At 37.5% G+C, this 27,207-nt stretch overlaps 1 protein-coding gene and 1 long non-coding RNA gene across 6 annotated transcripts in view; one reads left to right on the forward strand and one right to left on the reverse strand.

The window, feature by feature from the left end:
- The window catches only part of VEZT (vezatin, adherens junctions transmembrane protein), a 59,017-nt gene that overhangs the window by 23,877 nt on the left and 7,933 nt on the right, over positions 1-27,207 (reverse strand). For 2 of the 5 annotated variants that reach the window (XM_033059073.1, XM_033059076.2), the window contains exons 2-7: positions 19,146-19,280; positions 13,937-14,026; positions 11,787-11,962; positions 9,077-9,352; positions 4,263-4,400; positions 39-186 (exon numbers count right to left, since the gene is read on the reverse strand). In XM_033059073.1, coding sequence (XP_032914964.1) covers positions 39-186; positions 4,263-4,400; positions 9,077-9,352; positions 11,787-11,962; positions 13,937-14,026; positions 19,146-19,280 — 963 coding nt within the window. Of the gene's footprint in view, positions 1-38; positions 187-4,262; positions 4,413-9,076; positions 9,353-11,786; positions 11,963-13,936; positions 14,027-19,145; positions 19,281-22,610; positions 22,763-27,207 lie in introns of all 5 variants that reach the window. The other 3 variants (XM_033059072.1, XM_033059075.2, XM_033059074.2) reach the window with 2 other exon arrangements.
- Positions 99-26,406, forward strand: LOC116995950. Its single transcript, XR_004417833.1, has 3 exons — positions 99-182; positions 6,387-6,520; positions 25,042-26,406. It is a non-coding gene; the product is annotated as an uncharacterized LOC116995950 (long non-coding RNA).

The following is a 27,207-nucleotide window of genomic DNA, read 5'->3' on the forward strand; positions in this document are numbered from 1 at the left end:
ACCAGAAGCCTGCATGGCTGCATTCTAGGAGAGCTTACCTTGAGTGCAGGCAAGCTGAAGCCATCGGTCAGATTGTGTGCCTCCTCTTCAGAGACCTGCTCTTCACTGAGTCCCAGACCCAGCTCCTTAAAGGGGACCACACAGATGTAGCTGGTCACGTTGTCACTCTCCGAGTTCAGAGGGTAAGTTTAGTTGGAGTTAAGGTGATAAACAAAGACACTTTTGCATTAAACACACAGAAAAGTAAAGAAATACTTAATAAGGTTTCTTATTCCAGGCAATTTTTATGAAAGCATATACTTTCATCCCAAATCCACCTGAATCCTGTTTAACTGAGAGTTTTGCAATCCTAATTTGAAGCATAGGTTTTAAAGGCTCTTAGAAGAATGAGAGATAAGATACTGACAAAACACCTAAGTCAAAATACAAACACATAAAAAAAACCAAAATAGATTGATGAAAAATCCCTGGGTCCCTTTTGAATGAGTGAAACAGCTTACTTTTAAATATTGAGTTTCCAAGAGATAGCTCATGTCAATCTTAAACCAGATATTAACAGGGGAAAGAGAACAATTGTGCAATTTTAAGTTTTACAGGTAGTCTGTGTTGTAGACTAAACTCAGGATATGAATTCACTGAGAGATCTGTCTGTGGATGGACTGCTCAGAAGTCTTTACAGTAAAAGCCATTTGACATTTCAGAGAGCTCTGTGAAGAATAGGAGCTTCCTGACGATCATACCATTAACTTTACTGATTACATCACTGTAAAGACATTATTATCTTGGCAGGATGAGTGGCAAACTGGTATCTATCAACACCACTCAGCACATTTAAAATCTCAGTAGGAAAATGTACATTTTCAGTCCTCAAAAGTGCTTAAAATGTAGGAAACAAGCCCAATATATATTCTGATACCAGAAGACAGATAAAAATAATTCATAGACTAGGCAGCATTTCTTTTAAAATAGTAATAATTTTAGGCTAACCTCAGGCTGGCGAGGAACAGTTCAATATTTTTGCATGTTTTCTGATAGTTACCCAGTCATGAAATAGTAAAATTAATTTTAAAACAGAAAGGTAAACTTATGGCCCTAGGTACAAAATCACATTTGTTCCACACAAATATATATATATTTGTACAACATTAATGAAAATATGGTCTTAATTTAAAATATGTGGTTTTTTTCATTTATGGTTTTATCTAGAAACCTAATGCTCTCATCTCTTGCACATAAAGCCAATTAGAAGTACTTGTCTCTTGCCCAACTAAAGTGTTTTCTGGGGGAGGCTACAAGTTCCATCCACTTTCACACCCGAGTTTTCCATGTGCTAAATTCTCATAGGATTGAACTTGCAAAAGTGATTTGCTCAAGAGACATTTACCAGTGAAGCAGAAGAACATTGCATGAAAAATTAATATTCTGTGCCCCAGGAAACAGTAAAGCAAAGTGCCCAGGATCTAAAAAACCACATTTCTCCCTCCTTTATCCCTAATGTCCGGAAAGGAAGAAGTGTTCAAACAAAACCCTGCAATGTAAATTAATTAGGATCAGAATATTATTTTTGTCACCAGTAGCTGCCTCATGTAAGTAGTGTCTACTCTAAATTAACCTGACAGCATGCCCAGCAGAGGGAGCACATAGGATGGGGACGGTAACTCCATCAGAAATTGAAAATTCAGATCAAAACCCTTCAGGATCACTTATCTAGGAAACTACTTGTACTCCTTGTTAGCCTTTTCCTGCAACATGAATTTCTAACAGTATGAATGCCACAAAAAGCAGTTTGGACACACATGGATTCCTAAGTCATGCTAAAAATAAATTCCAGGCAACATCTCAAATGCGAGATTTGACCAAGGAGCCACTTACCCATACTGTGTCTCAGCCAGGGATTCCTAGTGGCCTCCTGCACCTCCTGCCTGGCCTCCTCTATTGCAGCCCTTCCACTCCCATTTCTTATCTGACAGATGAAAGCAGAGAACTGATCCCATGCCCCCATTTAGCATCCTAAGGATCAAACATTTAGAAAGTTTAAACATATACACACCGTTATATACAGGAACACACTTCCTTCGTGCACTTTGATCTAGTAGTATTTTTAGCCTTAATGCCTTCTGTTAAAGCCAAAATACTAAAGCCCAACTATCTTAGATTAGTTAAATTTTTCTGTCTCTGTGAAAATATTTCATTCATCTGTCTAACTTACATGCCTTTTTGGTTTGAAAGAAGAGAAGGCAATGCTACTTAATAATGGACTGTCAAATCCAGAATAAAATGACTGTACAGTGAATGTCTAACCTCTATCAGGTTAGACACTCTTATTTACCTCTAGAGAAACAAGAATGCTAATGTATTCCTGTATGTAGCAATTTAACATTCATACTTTACTCTTCAAAAGCACATTCCCATCTAAAGACCTAACAGGAGGGCCTCACAGGGAAAACCTAGCTGCTCTTCTACAAAATTCTTGCCTGCTCACCAGGGGTGAGCTAAGCATGTGATGAAGAGCTGGCTGGTCAAGGAAGTAACACTGCACTGAAAAATGCCCAAGTGTCTCTACTCAGACCTTCCAGCATGGCAATTTAGAATTTTATAATCTCAAGAGGGTACTACTTTTTGTTTCGCTTACTTATTTTCTTGTATGAACTTTCCCTAGTTAAAGGTATGTGTTTTTCTAACAATTCATGATGCAATAACTAAATCTTTACAGAGGAGAAGGAACAAGTTTTTACTAGATTTACTACAGGAAATTTGCAAATTTCCCTGTTCTCAGTGCATCTCAAAGACATAGAATGCATTTTATATGCATTCCATTCTAATGGGGTAAGATATCACTCAGTTTAAAATACTGCTATCTAGTGTCTTGAAAAACTAACACTATTTATACCTTGACAGCAAAGAACATCACCTCACAACAAAATCCAAGCTTTTTAAGTTTACATGCTCCAATGCTCAGGTCTTACATAACAAAATAGTTCAAAGGAAATGGCGTATCAGACCATTTGCATCAGCTGAGGATGAGATTATTAACATTATTAACATCAGCCAGTAATACAAGCTACAAGATTTCTTCCATCCAGCTTGTATATAATTACATCAGATTCCCACGATGCAGAACCCACAAGGCTCTTAAGAACAAAAGTATTAAGCAGCTAGCATGCCTGAGTTACCACACAATTCAATGGAGGACAGTGCAGAGAGCTTTTGAACTGGTCTGCACGACATCCTGTAAATACTTAACCCAAAGTGCCTGATTTCTAGTTTAGGCTTTCAGCCATTGCATCCTGCTATTAACCTGAGATTCTGAACTAAAAGAGAAATACTCTTTTCTATGGCATTTTGTTCTGCGATTTTGAGCAATGCACTCTTACCGAAAGAACAAATCAGAGCAAGAACAGTGTAAGAAAATGCTGAGCTATTTCTGCTATTACCCAACTGTCCCTCCACACAAAATGTAAGCAATATGACTTTCTATCTCATTAAATTACTGGTCTACCAAGTTTGACACAACTGCCTGCTAAAAGATGAATGCATATTTTCTCTTCTATATGGGAACAAATTTTAATTAAGGCAAAAGTATTTAACTCTAGTCAGTGAAGGCAGCTATCTAACTAAAAGAGGGTACACTAGCCACAAGCTGATCTTCTATATTGCTGAACTTCTAGTTCTACTGAATAGAAGTGAGAATGATAACATATAAAATTTATGCAATTTGTATCACCATGAATAAAGCTGTAACCTAAAATTTTAAATTCTGTCACAGGTTTATCAGACTGATCTCCTTCTAACATACTTGAGATCTATATTAACATAAAAGCTTAATTTGCTGCAGTTAATTTTGGTAGGAGAAAACTAACTTACCTTTGAACACAGGGATGTTGAGTGAAAGGCCATATTGTTCACAGAAGAGGATATTTTGGTGCAAGGGTATTTTGGGCTAAGAGGAATTATAAAACAAAATATCGAAGGGCAGGGAACACATCGTCAATGCTTACACCAAAAGCATGGATGTCAATAATGATACAATGTTTTCAGTGCACTGAATCTTATCTCACACTGCACGGTACATAAAAAGGCAAATTTTAAGCATGTTTCAAACCAAACACAAGCCCCAATTTACTAAGCTACCTTTTATTTCCCTCATTTAGATACATAATTAGATATTATAAGTTTCTAGACATCCCGACTCTAAACATTGGCAAGACTGCAGGTAGGCAACACGGACTACCTGAATTGGTGGGTTTTGACAGAAAGGATATTTTTTCAGCATGTACAGAGTAGCCAGTCTTGCAGCTCGGAAGTTGGCTCTGACGGATCGATACACGGCTTTCCGGAGGCCAATCAGGTGCTGACTAGGATGCTGTCCAGCTTTATTAAATGGGCAAGCGGCACTGACCCTGTCAAGCAAACTTGAAAAGTAAAATGTGATACAACTGTACAGATGTCCTAAAGTATTTTTAAAGAATAGTACATCAGTTTGTCTATTTCATTATTTAGAAAGCTTTTTCAAATCATTCAGTAACTATGAGAGCAAAAAAAACCACCTGATCATATCAGTGATATATTTAATCAAAATTTCAGACAGTAGCCAGGATTCCTCAGTAAATAGCCTAAATCTGTTCTCATCTGAACTGTGGCAAAACTCCTGAGCACATTTATTTTCTCTAAAATTTTCCAAAATGGTACAGTAATGGTAGACATAACATAACATTATTTCAATCAGGATAGAAAACTATTACAAGCCACTATCAGCTTTGGAAATTTTAATAAACATGTCTTTAACATATACCTCTTTATATCCAAATTTATTTTTCAATAATTTTTGAAAAAAAAAAAAGGTGCCAATATATAGCTTTTCATGCAAAACACTATATTCTTTTAAACTTCCTAATGCAGAAAGTTTTCTAGGTGAAGAGAAATATTATTTGAGAGGTGAAATCGATTTTATCATCATGCAATGAATGGCAGCTGTGTTTGTGAGTCTTGACAAGTAAACACATGAAATGTATACACCACGAAAGCATATTGGAAAATACATTTGGGTCCAGCTATTCAGGTGAATAGACCATTTTAAAGAAACAATGACATTTGCCTATTAGAACATAACTCAGAGTGGCTTTAGCACCATAAGAAATCGCCTCATCTGGAAATAAAATTAATTGTGACCTGGGTGAACATTGAACAGGTCTGTGGAACTTTAGCTCCAGCTGTATCTCTTCATATACAATCTGATGTCAAACCTGTAACTGAGACTCTGGAAAGAGCCTAGGTGCACTCTTCTTGCTGGGACTATTTTTACTAGAATCAACTCAGGAATGAACATAGTCTGGGCAACAGGACAATCAGTTGTGATTAATTGTTTGGGGACTGGAAGCCTGCTTCTGCTGTCATCTTTCCCAGGAAACAGTGAAGAGGTGATTTCATGTGCAGTCACTTAAAAGGGAAAAGCATACAGGGTACTGGTAAGCCTGAGATGGGTTGCTGCATTGGGAACTATTTCTGTAGTCCATCTGACTAAAAAGCTGACCAAGTTGGCAGACTGACACTGCTGGGGAAATGTCAGCAGTGTGTCTGTCCTACTCTGTGTGCTTAGCTGGACTGCTGCACATTGACTGGGAGGGGAAATAGCTTGTGACCTTCACTATCAAATATGAAAACCAGAGCAGCCCACCCAGTGAGCAAGCCTGGAACCATATATCAGTATGTCTAACACCATTAACACAGGCAGATTCATGCCAAATAATGCCATATATTGAATATGCTCATTGAAATACAATATAAAATAACTGCATACCGTTTTAAATTATGTGTTATTAAAATGGTTTATATAGCATCTTATAAACTACTTTAAAATCTGAAAAAAATAAAAACAAACTGTGTTCATTTCCATTTCTAAATGTAAATTTAAAATGCTAGCCTTGCTGTATCTTTCACTAGGGAACACAGCATGTAATGCAGTACATGCCAATCTCTAACCTTTCCCTAGCTTTTGAAAGTAAAAACTGGAAGTGTTTATGTATAAACTCTCACATCACTTTGTAGACCCAAGCCCATGTGAGTTGTCAGATGCAAAGCTCAAAGAAAAAGCTCAAAGAAAAGGAGCAAAATTCCTCTACCATAAGTGACAGAGATCTACGTTCTACTACAGCAAGGAAGACTTTTCCAATTCCTATAAAGAACAAATATAGTGTAACTCATGCACAGCATGTACTGCCAATATTCAGCAAAACAATCTGCTTTCCTTCTGGAATGGATTGTTTCAGTGCTTTTTATTAAGAAAATTCTTCCTTATTCTATTAATTCAAATTAGGAGAATCTATTATAAGTCTTTCTGTCAGGCATGTCATATCCCCAGATTTCTAGTGTTTCATTTATCTTTACAGAATCACAGAATGGTTTGGGTTGGAAAGGAACATGAAGATGCTCTAATTCCAAACCCCTTGCCATGGGCCTGGACACCTTCCACCAGACTCCTGAAAGCCCCATCCAGCATGGCCCTTAACACTTCCAGGGATGGGTAAGTCACCACTTGTCTGAACAATCTGTTCCTGTGTTCCTACCTAGGTCTTGGCCATCTCTGCATCACAGAGCTGGTACCATGCAGACACACCTGAAAACAGAGCATTAAACACTTCCAAATCCCATGCTGGAATCAATATCAAGTTGTCTTTGAAATCAGCTAATACAAGAGAGGCCTGACAGGATTACAGAATCCCAGAATAGTTAAGACTGGAAGGGACCACTGGAGGCCATCTAATCCAAGCTCCCTGCTCAAGCTCTTAGTTCCTGATCTCTGTGGCTGTAGTCAGTTTTACTGGGTGGAAGGGGAATGAAGGCAAAAGGATGTTTGACTATCTATTTGAGTATAACAGTCACTACCACACAGTAGTAAACCACTTTACCTATAGAGAACTGAATAAAACCTCATCAGTAATAATCTACCATTTACAGAGACAGTCCAGTATCAATTAATAAGGGGCAAATAGGGTAGAATAATGTAAAGCCATAGATATTTCAATGGATGTGTAAATTAGCCTATGAGAACAACAATGGATGGTGTCACGGGGAGGAAGACCAGCAGTGGAACATAAGGAATTTCAGATCGAAGCTGTAGACCTGGACTTGCCCCATCAGAATTTAGCTAAGTACAACCAGTCAAAGTCTGAACTTGGCACTATTTAAATGACAGTTTTATTCCCTTTCCACTCACAATATGGTCAAGGCACAGGCCAAATTATGTTGAGTTAGCAGTACCTAAAAAGAGCTGCACATTTAACATTGACCAGGATGCTGTACCTGATTGAAATCTCATTCCTTCAAGGGTGTAAAATAACACAAGAAGATACTCAGTAACTTTTCAAATGCAACCATTTCTATTGCCATGAGATGGTTTCTGAATAAGCACTCAGATTTTGATAACCTTAATATAGGAAAATATAGTAAACTTTGTTCTGCTGAGGTTTACTGTAGAAAATTCTAGGGAAAAAAAAAAAAAGGGAAAAGTAGCATTTTGGATCATACCCAAGGCAAAGAATTTCACACTGCCCTGTGCAGCAGCATCTCTTGCACATATGGATGCAGAAAAGGACACTCTGGAGTTAGACCTTCCTTTAGGCTAAACCACCCCAATATTTGTACAGCACTGACTTCTTTATACTGTACAGTTGTTCCAGTGAGGATGCTGGCAAAGTCAGACTTCTCCCACTCCATCCATATACCAAAGTCTTTTGAAAGGCTTGCCAAAGTTTCAAGTAAAGAAGCTATTGGATCAAGCATCAGCTTAAAGACCAGTCTGTTTTTTGTTAATCTGTTATCTAAGATATGTAGTAAAAGAACAAGGCAGCAGCAATTTAGACATTGACCATGAGTTCGTTTGCTTAAACTTAGGCAAAAATCCAAATGTTTTTCTCATCTGTAATTTGGACAAGCCCGAACAATAATTTCTTTAAAGAACCCGTTTGCAAAGATAAGAGTGCCTATTGCTCAAGTATATGCTTCTTCAGCAAAAATCGAGACCAAAACAAAAACCACATAGCTAGGCAGAATGAAGACATGCTTATGCATTCCAAAGGGAGAATGAAACATTTCTTCAGTGAAATACACTGAAGGTATCTCAAGCTAAAAAATTAATCCAGAATTTTAAGTCTTAAGTTGCACACTTGCATGTAAGGACATGTGTCTGAATGCAGAATAGTTGGTCTGGTGCAGATAAACATCTTGTTGCCCACAAGGGAACTTCTGGGTTTTTTTAGAAAATTGATTGTATTTGAGGTGTTGTTGTTTCCCACCTCCTTTAGCCTTCAGAGGAATTGGCACACATGGATTCATCATAGGTGGTTCAATGCAAAAGCATCCACAGCAATGAGAGTGCACAAACACAGCCCTGTTGGTTTTGGAATCACTGCATACACTGAACACTTTCTGATGTCCTTTCACATAGCAAATCAGCCAAACTAATCAGAAACACTTTTGCATCCCTTAAGTGGAAGAGACACAAATTCAACAGTAACTAATTTAAGAATCGAAATGTTTCAACAATTGCATGAAAGAGAAAAAGACTAATGTTAACTTTACTTGAGATGGCAAATTATGTTTGATGGTTTTTGCTGATTACTGTGTTCTCACTACTTCAGACATATTTGTTAAATAAAAACAGAATGGTTTTCATGTCATCCTGTTTTCTAAAATATAAGCGATTACCTGCAGATCAGTTTATTTACATCAATTTGGTAATGTAAGATAAAAAACTCTCAAAATGACTCTCCAAAATAGTTAACTTAGTTTAAAGTCCATTTGTTCATATATTTCATTGCTAGCAATGCAGGAAATTTCAAAGGCATGTGAGTTTTTTGAAACTTAATTCACTTTCAGGATGCAGGATTTTAACACTGAGTTGTTAGAATTCATACTTTTAGTATGAATGGTAATTATACTATTTAATGTAAATTAAACCTTTAAGTATTATGTTTTTCAGTAATTCCACTTATTATGGGAGACAGTGTAACAAGACAACATTAGACAGCAGCTGGTTTGAATGGATTTGTGTATTAAATAAAGTGAAATACAGACTCACAGGGTAAATCCTCTGGAAATCACTTCAGTCTCTTGAATAAGTCGTAGAGCTTTCCTCACGAGATTAGTGAAGGCTCGGCTATTCGCCACTGTTTCTTCCAGCTGGATACAGTATTTTCGCAGGGACATTTGCAGCTTGGCTGTCCTCCAGGTGCCCCACACTCTAAAGACTGCATAGAGGAGCAGCACGGGTCCGCACAGCAGCCATGATGATTCCTTCCACCACGAAGGAAACATAAGCAGCGCACTTAAAAAGGCAAGGAACAACGAGACATCCCTGCAAACAGAGACAGTACCACCAACCACACATTACTGAGGGTAAACAAGTGGGAAAATGACCAAGTTTTCAGTTACAGTTGAGATTACAACATCACATCGTGGGGCTTTTATGTAGGTCCTGAAGGGAACTATGAACAATGAAAACTACTTGTGACAGGTTTAGATGAATACATACATTATATTACTTGGCTGGAATACTCTAAGGAAACCTTTCTTCAGCTTTTCTACAGCATGAGTAGGAGAGTAATGTACCACTTTGAAAGGTCAGTTTCTCTTACACATATGACATAAAAAAAATAGAAAAGAAAATTCAAAAAAAAGAAAAAACCTGACTACTCAGCATTATAAGCCAGGGCGTGTAGGAACTGTAATATCTGTACTTCCAGGTTCAAGAGTACAGTAGGGAAGGGCATGTTTCTTTTGGTAGCAAATCCCTCAATTAATGCCAGCTGTATTTTTTCTAGAGTCTGACTCATTTAACTTGGACACCAATACACAACTAGTTTCTAACACAATTTTATAAAGATGGATTGAATAGTATTTTAAAATAATTTGGCACCTTTTGAAAATTCTTAAAGGATAGAGTTCCTAGTATCTCAGTTATTTCTCAAAGACATTTAAAAAGCTTATAAAGTTGTTACTTTCCTCTATAAAATTCAACATAAATAAGTAACTGCTAGAAAACAGAGTGTTTCATACATATTATTACACAGCTTTGTAAAATAATCACAATTTTCAGAGATGGATGGGATACCATCTTCAAGGTGCATTACAGCTACACTTTTCCAGAATGTTTTCAATGAAAAACATTTTTTTTTCTTTATCCCTTAAAGTTGTGTATCCTGCATTTAGGTTTGGAAGTATCACATGGAATATTTTTCCATTTCTAAAATAAGGCACAAGTTCTGGGTTTCTTTTTCCTGGACAGTTTTGTGGTCAAATTTCAACCAGCTTTATAAGTGTTAACTCTTTAGGGCTACTGGCTACTGGTAGGTTTCAATAAAAGTCCAGGATTAAAATATTCCAAATACATAACAACCTCTGAAAGGGACAGACACAGTCTCTAACTTCCTAGGTACATTAAAAAATAAAGTCCCACCCATAAAATAAATCAAATCACAACAATGAAAGATTAGAAGGGAATTATCAGTTCACTCCATTAATTTTCTGCTTCTGGTTGGTTAACCCAGATCATCATGGACAGACCAAAGAAGAAAATCTAAACTCCACAACCCATGCCATGGCTACTCCAATTCCTAAGTATCCTTAGAGTTCAAAAGATTTCCCCTAAGTCCCAGTTTGAATCACTGGCAGATTAATTGCATTATTCTTCCTCATATCCTTCCCTTTTCTGACCAGAACAAATGATGACTGATCACCACCTTCTACATATCATAGCACTATGCCATCCCAGAGATATGCAGATCCTTTCCTGGAGTAGCACTGCATACCCAATTATCCATCACTTGACTTTTCCTTCCCAAGTATAACATTAAACTTTTGTCTTTATTGAATTTTCTATAGTTTTCAAGGTATTTCTCCAAGATACTGTTGCCCTCTGGTCTATGAAAACACAAACTTGGCGTCATCTAGAAGGTGAACATTGACAAATTTTGGAAGTGTACTTTATCAGTTGAAAGTTAAAGAAACTGAATAATGCTAGAAGCAGAAAAATCTGGTTCAAGGGTTCTCTTGCTTGACAGAGCATCAATAATGACATAACTTAAACAGTTGAGGTGTGACTCTATAATGATTTTATCTACTTTTTTAGTGTGTATATGAGAAAATAGCACTGGCCCATATTATGTGATATTTTTCTACTGATTACTGCATTTTCAAGCAAGACACTGTCAGAACAACCACTGACATTGTTAGTTTTGAAATACAGGTGGTAGCTGTTCAGATACTGCTGCAGTCAGCTCCTTCAGTATTCTTGAGTAAATTCCACAAGTCTCTGCTGACTACAATGTATCTTACTGAAATATTCTGTAGTTTATTCTTCTGATATTCCCTGTTTGAAAATTAATTGCACATCCCACCTCACCTCCCCCTACCCGGAACATATTTCATAAAGACCACACCAAAATAAACACCTTTCAATTCAGTCTTCACAGTCATATCTCATCAAAATCACCTCTACATAGCTTCAGAAATTAATGAATTAATCAACTATGTTAGTTCTTCCTTAGAGAATATTTAGTTAGAGAGTATTCACTCATGTTCATGTAGTTACCTCAGATTAAAATTCACTCTTTCAATAAAATGCCCAATTAAAAAAAACATGCTTATACAAAAATCTGGGGACTAGTAGAATAAAGACCCAAGGACTTGAGAAAAATTATAGTTAATGTTGCATTTTATAGCAAGAATGCACAATATATTTTTTGCTTGAGTCTCAGTGACTATAATAGTAGATATCCTCAATACAATACCAAATATTAGGAGTTGCTAGGGAGCGTAGCGTTGGAAGCTGTCTGTTTTCCTGTTGCTTACACTGCCCTGCAGACAGGATACTGGGGTCAAGGAATTCAATCAGTTCCACATCCTCCTGCAGCAGAACTTCCTGTTGCAGGATGGTACGGAGCGTGTCAAATCGAAATCCAACATCCTTACCACATACAAATGGGCAGGAGAAAAAACAGGTATTAGTAAATAATCTGTAAATTTTTAAAATTAAGTTGGTAGAACAAGGAAAACACCCAAACTACACTTTACTGACAATAATCTGTTCCCAGAGCACAGGAATGTTTCAGATATATCACAAGTAGCTACTTTTACTTTTTAAAAGCTCACACACTACCTAACCATTTTGGGCTTGCAGAATGCATCACACTGAATTTGTGACCTGACCTAGATAGTAACAATAATTGGAAAAAGGCCACTGAGTATGCCAATATGTTTGCATAAGAATAAGAGAGGTACTGAACCTCTTAGAAGATCATTAAAAAAACAGAAAATACTTTTTTCTAAAATGTCATCACAACATTTCCATCATTAATAAAGAAAAAAAAACTTAGAGATAGAAAGAGAGATATTGCTAATTAGTCAGCAAAAAGTCACTTGTGGACACTTAATAACAGTAGGGTCAGTGCACTGGATTGAAGCACCAAGCCAAGTCAGCGGAGTACCCTCCTGCAGGATTCTGTACCTTTCCCAAGGGAACTCAATCCAAACATGAAATAGCATGGGGTTCTGAAGACCTCACACCTCCAAACCTCCAGCAAACTTTAGGGAGGTACTTAGTTGTGAATTTGATGCCATAAGCATTTGCTACTTTCCCCCCAGCTACAGCTCTTCAAGACAAATACCCAGTTCACAAAAACAACTACAACCATCAGAGAAGCCCCCTGAAATTTTAATTTGCATACTGCACCAAACCATAATTACTTCGAGTTAAGAACGTCAAAACAAAACTGAACAAACACTGAACATGTGCACCCCTGCATCTAGCTAATTACAGGAGAGAAAAGAGAGTATTTCCAAAAAGCCTCTCATAGAAGCTTTTAACACAAGTGTGACATTTCACAGTACAAAATCTGTTTCATTCTGTCACTGACAGAATGAGATTCTTTATGAAACCATAAGATAGCTAGTTTAGAAATTTTATTCCATGCACAGATGTCACCTCAGATAACTTTCATTCTACTTTTAATGGAAAACATTTGTTTCAGGACTGTGTGCAAGAGGAAACTCTGCCCTCCTCCAAGGCATCCTGTGTCATTTCAATACTCTGCTGGAGTATGCAGCAGGACAAACATGTTTTCCATGTTTTTCAGTTATGCCTCCATCTCAAGAAAGTATGGCTAAAAATTGCTTTTAAGATAATACCCTTGATTCATAGGGGAAGAGGAAGAAAAAAGTCAATCAAATATCACAAATTATTTTCAGAGGAAATTTTGTCCTCCTGAGTTAAAGGAGAACTGGGATACAGCAGAACTTTGTGAGAAATGGAAAATTCTAACTTCTTATGTTGCTCAATATTTCCTTTTGAAGCTCCATTTGAAGCCATCCTCCCTACATTGCAGTAGAAAAAAGAAAAATCAAAATTCTAGATTCTGGAACAGTCTGACTAAAGTGATATTTGCAAGCCATTCTAGGAGCATGAAGGAGCTGGGTACAAGTTAAAGCAGATCTAAGACAAGCCCAGACTGGAAAGTGGTGCTGCAGAGAAGGAGCAAAGTTTGCTTTGCCTTTCCCAAAAGCAGAAGCCCTGTAGAGAGGCGGTGTAAAAACAAAGAGGCCAGGATGGGTCCAGGACCAGTACAGCTTCACTGTGCTGGTGCTGTGCCTGAGCTAACGGGCTGAAACAGAGGGTGAAGCACTACTCAGCTGAAGCTCTAGAAGCTTCTTGGGTAGTCTCTACTCTCTTCAACCTGGCTACTGATACTATTCCTGTCCTTTTGTGCCCAATTTGGCATAGTAAATGAAAATCCGAATTAGTATTATCTAAAGAGTAAGACATACTCTTAGAGCCAAAACAAATAACACAGACCAAAGATGTTTTTCAGAGATGAGATACAGAGGAGAGGAAGACCTGTGGATTAGGAAAGGAAATGGAAAAATAAAAAAAGTGATCACTTACCAGTCGGTGAAGTATGTCATCATTTTTCTTACACTGTGGAAAAGGAAACCAGCTTCTAAAAAACTCAACTAGTTTTGACAGGATGCCTTGCTGAAAGGAACAGAAATTACTCCAATTAAAAAAAAAAACCAACAAGAATCAAAGCCAAAATTAAATAAATAACAGCAGACAAAGTCTTTATTTCTGCATTTGATTTTCTTGTAACTCAGACCAAGTACCTGTAAGGAAGTTTCACTTACTGTGTCTGGCCTAACTTCAGAGTACACTAAGAGAACATCTGCTTCCCGTCAGTTTGCTTGTGAACAAGAGAATAAAATAAAACCTTCAGTACCCCACCTATTTGAAGCATAATAGATTGTTATGTTGCTCTGTTAAAAATAACTACAGCTAAGATTAGATTGATCTCAAGTTGGCAGCTACTGCATTGATATGAAAGACTTTCTCTCTCCTGGGGGATAAAAACCCAAAGGTTAAATGACTGACAGGCTGAAGAGAAGTGAAAGACCAGAACAGGAACAACCTCTCCTCAGCCGCCCACTGCAGCCTGAGCACAAGACTCCAGAGGAGCTGTAAACAGAGACAGGGAGAGTGATGGTAAGAGCAGGGAATGCCCCAAAAACTCCCAGTCCACACCAGTGTGTGCCTCCAGGTACTTTGTCTCTATGCTGCTTCGCACGCAACCTAAATCCGCACTTTTGTCTGAACTGTAAACATAACTTCAGATGCCACTAATAGAGGGACTCCTTCTCAGTCATCACACATTCTACTCATGTGTCTTCCTAAAACAAGATGCATGACAGCTTATAACTGAATAGATGCATGGTTTTGCTTCAGTCTGCAGCTATTCAATGAAAACAAAAATGCATAGCATTTGACATACCATTCTATCTACTTTCCTCAGACTGAACTCACAGGAAGTATTTGTCAAAATATTTAGTTATATATTTCATGAATTCTGAGGCCCTGTCTCAATCTTCAGACTGCTGACATGTAATACAACCAAATAAATGGTATGTAAAAAAATTAATTGTGAAGTGCTTACATTTTGTGGCATTCTGTTTCAAAATAATAAAACAAAACCCCATACAGATTCTAATGGCTCAATGTATAAAAGGTGACAGCTTCTATTTCTCCCTCTTGTTTGTTTTTATTTTTCATTTTTTATTCCCCTCTTGTTTGTATATTTCTTGGTTTCCCCCCAACTACAAGTGGGAAATAGAAGAACAAACCCAAGCAACAGGAGCTCAGAGTTTTGTAGTTAACCTGGGACCAGCCTGACAGCCTTCTGAAAGGCAGCGTGACCAGTCTGGTGCAGCAAGCCAGGGCAGAACAGACTTAATGTCAGGAACTGTAACCCTAAGGCGCCTTTATGCTTCCACAATTTTTGAAATAACTTATTTTGGTGCCCATTTAAGTAATCTAACTCGAGCTTTTCTTCACAAATGTCTCATCTTTCTGTTTACAGTTAGATTTTGAGATGTATGCCACAAGGAAGTGTTTTTAGGTCAGTGAAGAGGTAAACCAGTGACAGGGATCTCATAATGATAGCTCTTCCCGAAACACTGACATCATTGTGGTTTAATATGAGCAGCTATCCCAGCAATTCACACTTAAGACTATGGAATAAATCCAAGTGATTGTATTTTGATGTTGCTCAAGGGCAATGACATAAGTCAGAAAAATGTCACTAACTGCAGCACAAGATCATCCTTCAAGTTTCTTGCAGAGTGGTGCAAAAAAAAAAAAAAAATTTTCTAATTACAATTTGCATAAAATTGAAATTAAATGAGCAAAGGTCTTGCTCTGCATTTGAATTTCAGACAGGTATTTCACTGAAAAGTACTTTTCCCTGTATATTGAAAATAGGATACAGAAACAGTCATGCATTTAATTTAAGAATATGCCTCTTGAATCCTATCATTTTCAACTGCTTAGCCTTTGTAAATCTTTGGATTTTTACAATGAACATTTAAAGCTACACAAAACATAGATTTACACTGCTACCAGCTTACTAAACTAGATTGTGGAGTTACTGAAAAAAACCCCTAGTGTGCTACATAAGCAATCTTTTGGTTTATTCTCCATGGTTTAGCTTAAAAATAAAGATGTGAGCTTGCATAAACACTCAACAGGCAAGTCAGTTCTTGAAAATACAAAACAAGACAACCCACTGTCTTGGGCTGTGACCCAATAGAGTACAGCAACACACTGAATTATTCACATCCTTGAAATAGTGTCTCCCAGTTTGCATTCCCATTGGGAGTGTTACTGACAAGTAAAACTACTTTCACCAACACACAAGTCAGGTCCTGTTGCCAATGCTTCTGGAGTATTCTTACAGCTTTAGAACAACACTCAGTCAAACTCTGTAAACTAAATAACAAAGATGCATAACTCCTACCATTAAAAAAAATATTAGCATAGTACATGCACATTTTAGGTAAATTAATTTGAATCTAAAAAAGAATTCCAAGGACTATTTCTCTTTTGCAGAGAAATTCTTCAGAAGAAGATAATGCTACACATTGAGTGCCTCGCATTAAGTGAGTGGGAAGCCCTAGACAAAGGCACAGGACTGGTCCCTCTGCCATCCCACATCAGGTCACCTGCACAGCTAATCAAGGCTAGCCCCAACACAATTCTCAGAAGCTGCCTCCAGCACCAGCTCTGTTCTAATGACAAAATATCATCATATCTAAGGTGGGACTAGGTGTGACAGTATAATCAGTTTAAACATTCAGATATGCACAGCAGTCTAGGAAAATGGCTGAGAAAGGAAAGATGTAAATGGGAAGTGATAAATTCTGTAAAAATCAAGCAGAATTACCCAAATGGGATTTAATTCCAGAAAACAAGTCTAGGAGCTCTTACTAGCAATGCTTTTGAGTATCAAGTGATCGTGAGATCAGGACTTTAGCTGCAACTTTCTCCACAGACTGGCACAGCCAGGAACACTGCACCTACAATAACTATGCTAAATCACATTTCCATAATCCCATAGATGGGAGCTTGACATTTCATCAGCCCCCAGAAGACAACCTTAAAACACCTTTACAGATTTTTAACTCAGTGTTCATTAAGACTATATTCCATAAAAACAAAAAGGCCAAGTAACCACCACCAAAACCCCATGTCCTGAGTATTTAAAATATGCTTCAAATTCAACTGGTGCCTCTGTGTTTCCTTATGCCTGAACCATGCGCTCTGCTTGGTAGGACAGCTGGACAACAGAAATATTTGTATCAGACACTAGGAACCTCTTTTTCTTCCCAAATTTGTTTTTTCAGTCCCTGAAGATCCCAAAGTAGACCTCTGCTGCACCAAATTCTTGCTGCATGCCACCTGCTTTCAGCTGCACAAGGTTCTCACTTGACTGAACACAAGAGGAGGAAATTATCTCAATTCAAAAACAAAGTAATACTCCGGCTTTACATTTTAATTTTAATAAAGTGTTTAAGGCATTTGGAAACTTGCTTTTCAGAACAGAAGGAAAGTGATAAACACTTACTGGGAATCACTCAGTATGGAACAGCATCTGCTCCCTGCAATCATAGTTACATCAAGACTCAAGGAAGATCATTTTATATTAGTACTGTGGGAAGGTACATATTCAGAAGTCAGAAACCATTTATTTTCCAGACATTTTATCATTTCAGTAGACTAGGCCAGTGAAGGCCAAGAGGAGGGAAATGGTAACAAAGCCTGAGATCCTCCTAAATCCAGTCTACTTTTGTGGCCAGCTGCCTCTCCCTCATTTTCTTTCCTATTGAGACACCCTACCAAAATGGGACACAGAAATCAAATGACAAAAACAGACTTTCTGACATCAGATTACAAAAGGAAAGTGTTAACTCTTCCCAACTGGTACTAGAATTGCAGCAGGAACAACTTGTGACAATTTATCACTAAAAATTACCCACAGGTTTCTTCCTCATTTCCACTATGTATCCTTGTCTAGACAGAGATGAGACAATGTGAACATCACCTATTGTTCTGAAGAAATGGACAGCCCGTTTTCACACACCCACTCCCTTCAAGTTGCAATGCAAACCATGAAGAATTACTTTTACATCTGACACAATACTGGAAGAATTGCTACCAACACAATAAAATTAAGTGTAAAATGCTTGAGGGGAAGGGAGGGAAAAAAAACAGAATACCTGAGGTTTTTTAAAGCAGTATATCTCAATACTTTTGAGATTCTTAACCCCACAGCACTTTTGCATAAAATTCAGTGGAAATTATATACACAAACACATTATCACACTGATTTTCTGCCTGCCGCCAAATTAACTATGCAAAATAATGTAGCTGACAGTCCCTGCATTACTTCATAGTAACCAACAGAGCATCAACCAATGAAATGCTTTTTAATAATTTAATAATTTAATATTTTTAATTTAACAGTGAGCAAATGTGAACATTTAATAAATAAATAAATAAATAAACACTTAATCAAAGTCTTCCTACACTAAGTCAGAATAGGTATCTTCAGTGTAAATACACTACAAAACAGCCGTTAGCTTTAAAGAGAAAACATATCTTCAGAAGGTTTCTTGAGGATTATGGTGAGTTCCAGCTGACAATGCTGAAAAGTGAAAGTGGTAGACCTAATATTTCCATGAATACTTTTAAAGGTAGCTCAAAATAAAGAAAATTGTGAGCTAAATCATTATTTAAATTCAACCTTGCTTTGTGACCAGTGATAGAAGCAATCATTATTAGAAATGAAAAAACTATCCACATCAATTATCTCATTCAGATTGGTTACTGCATTTCTACTTCTCAGAAATCCTCTTTCTTAAAAAGTTTTGTCACAGACAAAGCTATACTTAGCAAGTGAATGCCTGGGAAGGGCTGGAAACTATAAATATTCTGTTCTAGAAAATTACAGGTTCTATTTCCAGAATGTCATGCTAAGCTAACATAATAAGATCCACAACATAAGATAATTTTCAACACTCACAAAATTATTTAACAAAGCTTTTTGCTTCCCTAGTTTACGTAAGTGCAAAGAAACACTCTACACTATACTGATTAACCATGACTTCAAGATATGATAATGGGCTGAGGTTCATTGTCTGGGAGTTTTTGTCTTTGTTTTTTTAAATACAGGAAGTGACTTCTCTCTGTTCTGATTTCTCCTATTTGTGAAGCAATGCAGTTCTCTTGTGAGAAGATAAATACTCAGCAACAGGAGAGTGCTCACCTTCTGGGCAGCACGCACAGTCTGCTCCCTTTGGCTTTCTGCTGCTGCACATTGCTCTGCCTTCTGTGACGCTGAGGAGCATACTTCAAAATCTGTGTGTCCCAAATCCTGCAGATACTGGTAAAGTGGGGAATTCTGAAAAGAGAGTTATAGAAAGAAAAAGGAAAAAAAATGTTATAAATCATTCCGTGTTTCCCACAAAACACCATTGCGAATTCAGCAACCTCACAACTAGCAATGAATGGATTGAGAAATGGAAAAAAAAAATCAGAAAAAGGCTTCTGTTCTCTCCAAGGATGGTACTAGTATTCTGACTTTAAAAAAAAAATCCCACAGCACAAAAACATAAAAAGCAACTCAACTTTTTAGAACTGTTGGCAAAACGAATTATTTACAAACAGTTCTTAATAAAACAGAAAAAGTATGGAATTCTGATCACCAGAGAATAGTGATATTTAGAATTATTAGATATTTATCTATATATATCTGCCAAATTTCTTCTTGTCATCTGCACCAGGTATCTAGATTTACTTAACTCTTATTTTTCAGTTACAGCTACATACATGGCAGTATATAGGGCATATTTGATGGAAACAATACCTAGGATAACTCCAGTTCTACTCAGAACATGTAAAGAGACTTCATTTTTAAGAGAAACTCTCAGCAATCTGTGTGATACAGGCTATTTAGACAGGGATTAATTTTGACACCTGAAAAATTTTATTAATGAAAGTATGCAAACACTATCCAACTGCATAAAAAGAACACCAACATCTTAATTTAACATATTATCAACCAAAATACTGTATATAAAAAGTAAAAACTTTACAGTAAATGAGGCACAGTTTTGGAGGCCTGCAGAAATAACCAGCAATAGAACACCCACCACTGATTGTTACACCAGCTATCATTAACTTGCTGGTGCAAGTTGTGAAGGGGCCCATCTAACTCTGACTATGCACCAACACAGCCAAATCTCAGGCTGCTTTCCATGAAATAAAACTTGGAAGCCATCAGTCTTACCAGCTGAACAAATTAACTTGTTACCTTTAGGGATTTTTTTAACCCTATCATGGAAGTTCTATTTTAATCCCTCTTATCTATTTAAAGCATGCAAAATCATACTTGTGTTTACTCTGTTTCAGTTACTCACAAAGATTCAGCATCCAGTCATTACCTGAAACTTAAATATTCCTACCAACTCACAGGTACAGACAATCACACTCACCCACAATGACAATGATTGTGCAAAACACTAGGATAGGTTAATGACTCATTTCCTTGTGAGAATATTTCCAGTGTGACAACACAATCCTATGTTTTTTTTTCCAAGTACCCTTCTTCCATGGTTGAATACTTTTTCAAAATGCATCCAACTCTAATTAAGCAGTGCTGTTCTGACCTGGCTGTTTCTCTCTAAGAAGAATATCCTATTTTACTGGAACTCCTTAATTAAAATGGAAGAAAAAATGTAATAGACTAGAATACTTGTTCTATTTACAACACTGTTAAATTCACCTAATAACTTCAGGACAAAACTGAGAATATGCACGGATATGCACAACCTTGTCTCTTAGAACAGCTTTCATTCAGAGCCAGGCTGTGCATTGCCAGTACACCTGGAACAACCTGAACACCTCCACACAAGAACTTTTAGAGTGACATGGAATTTTTCCCATATAGATGAAGACGCAGACAAAGCAGTGGGTGAACAGAGAATGTTTTCTTCAAAAATCATAGTTATAAGGCTCACTGCAGGCAGAACTTCAAGGAAATCAGATCTAGGCTCTTGGCAAACCTGACCATCATCTTGACCATACTTGCCACGAGCAAGGCCAGCCATCATACAACACACGACTATTCTTGTTCTTTACTGGCACTCACCAACATACAGACAGCTGGAAAAACAACCCAAAAATACCAAGGAGTTTTTCTACTATTATCTCAGGGTGCACCTTCCTTTGGGGTCCATGATGAGATAATTTTTTAAAAGCTGATCAAGGAGACTGGTCTATTTCTGTTTAGATTAATTCCATTTCCTCACAAAAAAGGCAGGATGAGAGGTAGAGACGAGACGGAGACTACCCACTGACAACAGAATGATCTAAAGTCCTGAAAGCTATCACTAGTAAGTGAAATACAGCATAGATGTAAGAATGCCCAATCCTTCCCTTTTACTGGTTACCTAGCTACATCACAACCTTCCATCTAACTGTAATTAGTAGGTTTTCTACATTACAGAGACAGAAAAAGTCACACAATCTCTCCAAATGTTAATGAAATTTCAGCCCCTAACTTGGAAGAATAATTTTATTTGTTCTTGTAATTAAGGTAGAATATGGGTACCTTAATAGTTTTCTATAAATCCTTTCTGACTAACTCTTAGAAGGCTTTTATATGTTCTTGTAAAGGGTAAATTTACACTTTTTTACCCCTGTTCAGAAGTGGAAATCAGTTTTCTGGCTATTAGCTTAGGAAATGAAAATTAATTAAAATTTAATGTGAATGTTATTCCTTTAAGCAGATAATGGGTTTTCTCTTTCAGTTTCTCGGAAAGTACTCAGGCTACAAAATCTTCCTCTAACAGATTTCTTTGGCTCCACATGCTTTGTCTATCCTATTCTTTCTAAAATATTATTAGCAGAACTTACTTGCATATTGGAAAAATCCTGTATTTTTATAAACTTTAATTACCAAGAACTATGCTGTGACTAAAATTCCTTATGTAAGTAAAACCACCATTGTTCCCCTTTCTGAATCTATTAAAAGCATCCAAAATGTGGGTAAAGAAAGCAATGAGTAAGAATTGGGTTGAGGTCCTTCTGAAATTAAATTATTGGGAATCCTAACAAACTAATCACAAAAATCTTCCATTAAGAATGAAGTCTCTTCTGTAGCACAGGCAGTTTCACATTTTGCTTAGAAAAATCTGAAGATTACACTCCTATTCGAAATACCACAGATGGCATACATACATTAGTCTATGCTAACACAAACCCACACTATTTATTTATTTAATGTATTTCATTTCCTACTGCCTAACAAGCCTGTCACTTGCAAAGCTGTATAACTCATGGCTGCCTACAGTCAAAAGAGGAAAAAATGGAGGATGTCTCCACCAATCTATAGGTAATATCTCCCATGACATGTAAGTAATGTCTAGAAAATCCATTAAAGCAATTTTTAAAAGTCGAAGGATAGATTTTATGTGTGGACATTCATGCAGAATTTCCAATACTATCAAGGAATCAGAAAATTATTAAATATGCAACTACACAACTGCAACGTGATACCATTAAAATATCCTATTTTGTATACTGTGTTTCAGTATGAGACAGAAGTATTATACTTAATGCTTACAAAGCATGTTTCATCCTCAAAAAGCTCTAACAGCAATAATTAAATCTCATAATGTGTCTTATGTATGACAAATTATAGCTCTGAGTTTTTAGCTTAGATCCTTACCCAAACCTCTCACTCCTAAAAGCCTTCTTTCCCATAAAAAAGATCGCAGACATGCACTTATTCTTGAACATGCACTTCTAACTGTGAGAAAAGTTCCTTGGTTTCAACTCATGCTGTTGTTCATCAGAACTGTCAGGCTCAGCTGCTTTCACCTGCAAATATCACAATAATATTAAAAATATATACTTCTTGTTTGGTGTAAATAGGAGGCCTCTGCCTTGTTTCCTCTCAATTTTCTTTTTGCTCAGAATTCATACATTCCTTTTTACAACAGTCCAATATTAAAAAGGAAAAAAAAAGCACAACAGCTTTTACATTTCTGCATGTGATATAAACGCTACACTTCCATTTCAAGAAAATCAGGATAAGCCAGAAAGTTTATTCTTGCAAGCAGTAATAGATGGTAATAAAAAAAAATAAAATTAAGACTTGTGAAAAAGCTTCTACATTAGAATGTGAGATAAAGGGACAGCAAGTTTGTTTCAGTGGATGGCATGAAGAGGAAATTTTAAATACAAAATCTCATCTTCCTATTAATACAGCATTTTCTAGAGGAAACTATTCCAAGTTCTTTTGAATTCTTACTTTCAACCACTCTAGAATCATTAGTATTACTCCCGTTTGACAGTCAGGTTTGTTTGTTTATTTCTAGTTGTCTCTGGCAGAATGACATGGTAATGAATAATGTACAAAGCAGAGAGGGAATTTTAAAAAATAATTAAGCTTATTATTATATTACCATCATACTATCAGTTACTGACAGGAAATACTATCTAAAGTAAGTGATACCAAAACAAGGTTTTTCAGTAATGTGCTGGATTTATTTCTAAAGTTTCCTTCAAGTTGCTGTCTCTTCTTATAAGTCACTTTCTGAGACACAGGAGACAGGGATTACATTGACAGCCAGCACATTTTTTAAAGTTACGTTAATTGTCCAAAATGAGTGCTGGAAATGAAATAGCTCCAGAGCAGACAGAAGACTAAAAGTCATTCTTCCTTGGTGTACTTTATACAGATTACATATGAAAAAACTTATTAACAAGTGAAGCTAGATAGGCAGAAACAGCTGATGTACTGACTAGGAGCAAGGTTTCTGAAAGTTTGAAGAATCACAGTTTTCTATAGACTCAGCAGAGACCAACAAAAAAAACCACTTACCTTTCCATGACTTTTCTAATTCGCAATAGTAATACTGCAAAGTCATTCAATTGTAACCATCTACAGCACAGTATAGGTTTAGCTAAGCTCCTGTTAACAGAATCAAGAAAGAAAATCCTTTCCTCCTCATTCATGACTCCATGAGCATATTTATTTTAGATCCAGACTTCTAAAAATTATTTCACTCACATATATTTGTTTAATGACAGTTCTCCTTTTTGCATTGATGAAAGTGCTTGAGATTCATTCTAAACCCCAGTTATATTTTGTAGGATTAAAGAACAGTCCACCAAATTACTGTGGGTCTTTAACACTTCCCCAATGCTTATTTTAATAGAACACTGATGTGGGTTAGGAAAACAATAATCTAAACTGAAGTCTAAGCATTGTGTTTGCAGTTATAAGACAGTAAATATTAAAAAAAAAATAAAAATCAAGGCAAACACTGAAAGATAATAAGCATTACATTGCTTACTGCTAAGTGATGGAAAGGCTGTATTAGTAGATAATTCCCTAGCCTCAGAAAAGAGTTTTGTTTTGATAGATAAATGCTCAAATACTTGCATCTATTACAGCCTTGTAAGCACAGATAGCGAGCGCACTTTAATATTTGAGGCATTTTGTGCATATTCTGAGAAAAACATTTGCAAGCACATATCAGACTGAGACAGTGTTAGCTTTCTTAGCCTAGTTACAATAGCAGCTGAAAATCAAAACCACACCCAACTATTTTTGCTGATGCATCATGAAGTAAATGACTCAGGATTTCTCCAATAAAGACAGGGGCTTCTCTCACCCATGTTCTTTTCTATTACAATTTTGCCATTTAGTAGCTAATGAAACAGATTAACCTTAGAAATAGTATTTCATTACATCAGCCAAAATAAGAGGCTTAAAGATCTCCTCTTAAAATATGGATGTTGTTCAAAGCTAGGATTTCCAGTATGTCAAAAACACTGTGGGATCTTAAGCCACCTCCAAAATAACTACAAATTATGAATTATCAGCTGAAAACCCCACAAGATTAAACATTTCTACCAGAATGATAGCAAATGCCAAGGTATGCTGAACACGTGGCTAAACTCAGAACAAATTACCAGTATTGAAATCCTCCCCTCTCTCAAAACAGATGTGAAAAAGTTGAGCTAACACTCACAGACAGTGCAATCTTTGTCTCCTGGAGGAGTGTATTCCATTTTTCTCTTTGGTACTGCTCCCATGCACCTGAGAGAATCTCGCCCACCTCCCCGTTTCTTTCTGCTTGTCCCTCCAGGATGATCCGAGAAGAGGATGAGAAGAAGCCGTCAGTGTAACTGCACCTGTGTCCCTGCACAGTGGCATTTTCCTCACAGCATCAGCGGATGCAGTTTGAAACTTCCCAGGATCATGCGATTTCTCCTGACTAATGTGGCTTTCTAACTGGGAGGAGGGAGATGAGAATGACAGATTGCTAAAGGCTTTTAAAAAGATGCTGCTTGAAAGAATTATTGCACATTGATCTCATATTCAGCCATTAATAAGACTTTCCAAGGAACAATATTTAAAAGCCTTGGTCATATTCTCCTGGCTGGTAACCACCTCCTCCTGAGCACTGACTGACAAAGAGCCAGGCGCTGCTGACAGGGCTAATATTAGACAATGACTTCAAGGCAGCCAAAGAGTCATTTAGATTTCCTATTCTGCTTTCCCCGCCACAGCAGCACAGACCTTGGTTTCTCCAGCACTACTGTATCATCTGTTTTACAAGTAGGCTCTGAGAATTACTTTAAAGTCATTAATCTATTACTGTTCCCAGATATTTTTTGATGCACAATATCTTGGCCAGTGGTAGCACTCAGCATGAGGAGGTGCCAGGGGGTTGGGTCAGGGGAGGTTTGGGTTGGATATCAGGAGAGAATTTTCTACCTCGGGGTGGTTGAGTACTGGAGCAGGCTTCTCAGGAAAGTGGCCTGGATCAGGCATCAGGCCTGTCTAAGTTCAGGAAGCATTTGGAAAATGCTCTCAGGACCATGATGTGATTATTGGGGTGTCCTGCATGGGGCCTGGATTTGGGCTTGATGACCCAGCTGGGTCCCTTTCAACTCAGTATATTCTGTGATTCTATTATATGTGCCTATATTGTATGGACTCATGTGTTTTCAAGAGTTTGTGAAGTTTTACACACTGTGTATATTTCTGTATCACTAGATCTCTGACATGGGAATACTCTTTCCTTTGCATTGTACAGCAGGTGGTTGTACATTACAGCCATCATGGAAAAGCATTAGAAAAAAAAATTACATACTAGACAAAGCACTGAAATTCACTGAGAGCTCATCACTGTTTATCCATTCAAAAGTAGACCTGCAGATGCAGGTGAAAAGCTGAGCAGGTCCTTTCTGACAGAGATGAAAAATACTGGAAAAACTTCAAGTTAAAGCGGTAAATGTTACTTTCCCTGAAGGACAAGGTAATGAGCCAGCTAACTCTGTACCTGGAGATTTGGGTGGGAAGTCACTCATCATGCTGGTTATCAGACTAGGTTGATGATACAGCAAGACTGGTTTGCTTTATACCAGTCACTATCTCATAGATTTACTCCTTCATTTACGTTCAAAACTCAATTACAGTAACTTCACGAATACAAGCCGCACTGAGTACAAGCCGCATCGCCAGCTGTTGGCAAACATTTTGTTCTTTGTCCATACACAAGCCGCACCCAACTATAAGCTGCTCTGTCGTTCGCAGCGAGGACCCGCGTGCAACAAAATTGCCAAATAGTAACAGAATCAGCGGGATGGCGGGGTTTACTGGCTCAGCCCTGCTCAGGGCGGACGCCAGAGAGTGGCCCAAGCCCTGCTCGCCGCTGCCGCCGGGAGGCAGGGGAGTGGCGTGTCCGGCCGGTGCTGCCGGGTGGAGGGAGAGGGGCGTCCCTGGCCAGTGCCGCTGGGAGGAGGGAGAGAGGCTTGCCCGGCCAGTGCCACCGCCGTGCCCCCCGGGGCCGGGCAGCGCTGCCGCTGCGCTGCCACTGCCCCGCCGCCGCCCAGGGTCGCTGCTGGCTCGGACTTCCGGGTTGGGAAATTTCCAAAATTTGTTCATATATAAGCCACTCCTGAATGTATGCCGCACTTCCGGTTTGGGAGCAAAATTTTAGTCAAAATGGTGCGGCTTGTAATCGTGAAATTACTGTAATTAAATTAATGCATCTGACTGGTTAACTAGTGAAATATTTCTGAAACATTTTTGAAACTTCTTTAAAACATTAGCTCCAAATAATCAACTTAGCTATTACAGATCATGTAAATTCTTACTCCTGATAGAACACACATAGTGCAAACATCTTTACTGAAGAGAAATGCATTCAAGAAACAAAAGGCAGTTATATAATGAAGATTAAAAGAAAACTATACTAGCAATTCTTTCTATTCCAGTGTCTCAAGGAAGTTGATTCATGACTTGA

The sequence above is a fragment of the Catharus ustulatus genome, chromosome 4 (assembly GCF_009819885.2).
Source record: "Catharus ustulatus isolate bCatUst1 chromosome 4, bCatUst1.pri.v2, whole genome shotgun sequence".
Classification (NCBI taxonomy): domain Eukaryota; kingdom Metazoa; phylum Chordata; class Aves; order Passeriformes; family Turdidae; genus Catharus; species Catharus ustulatus.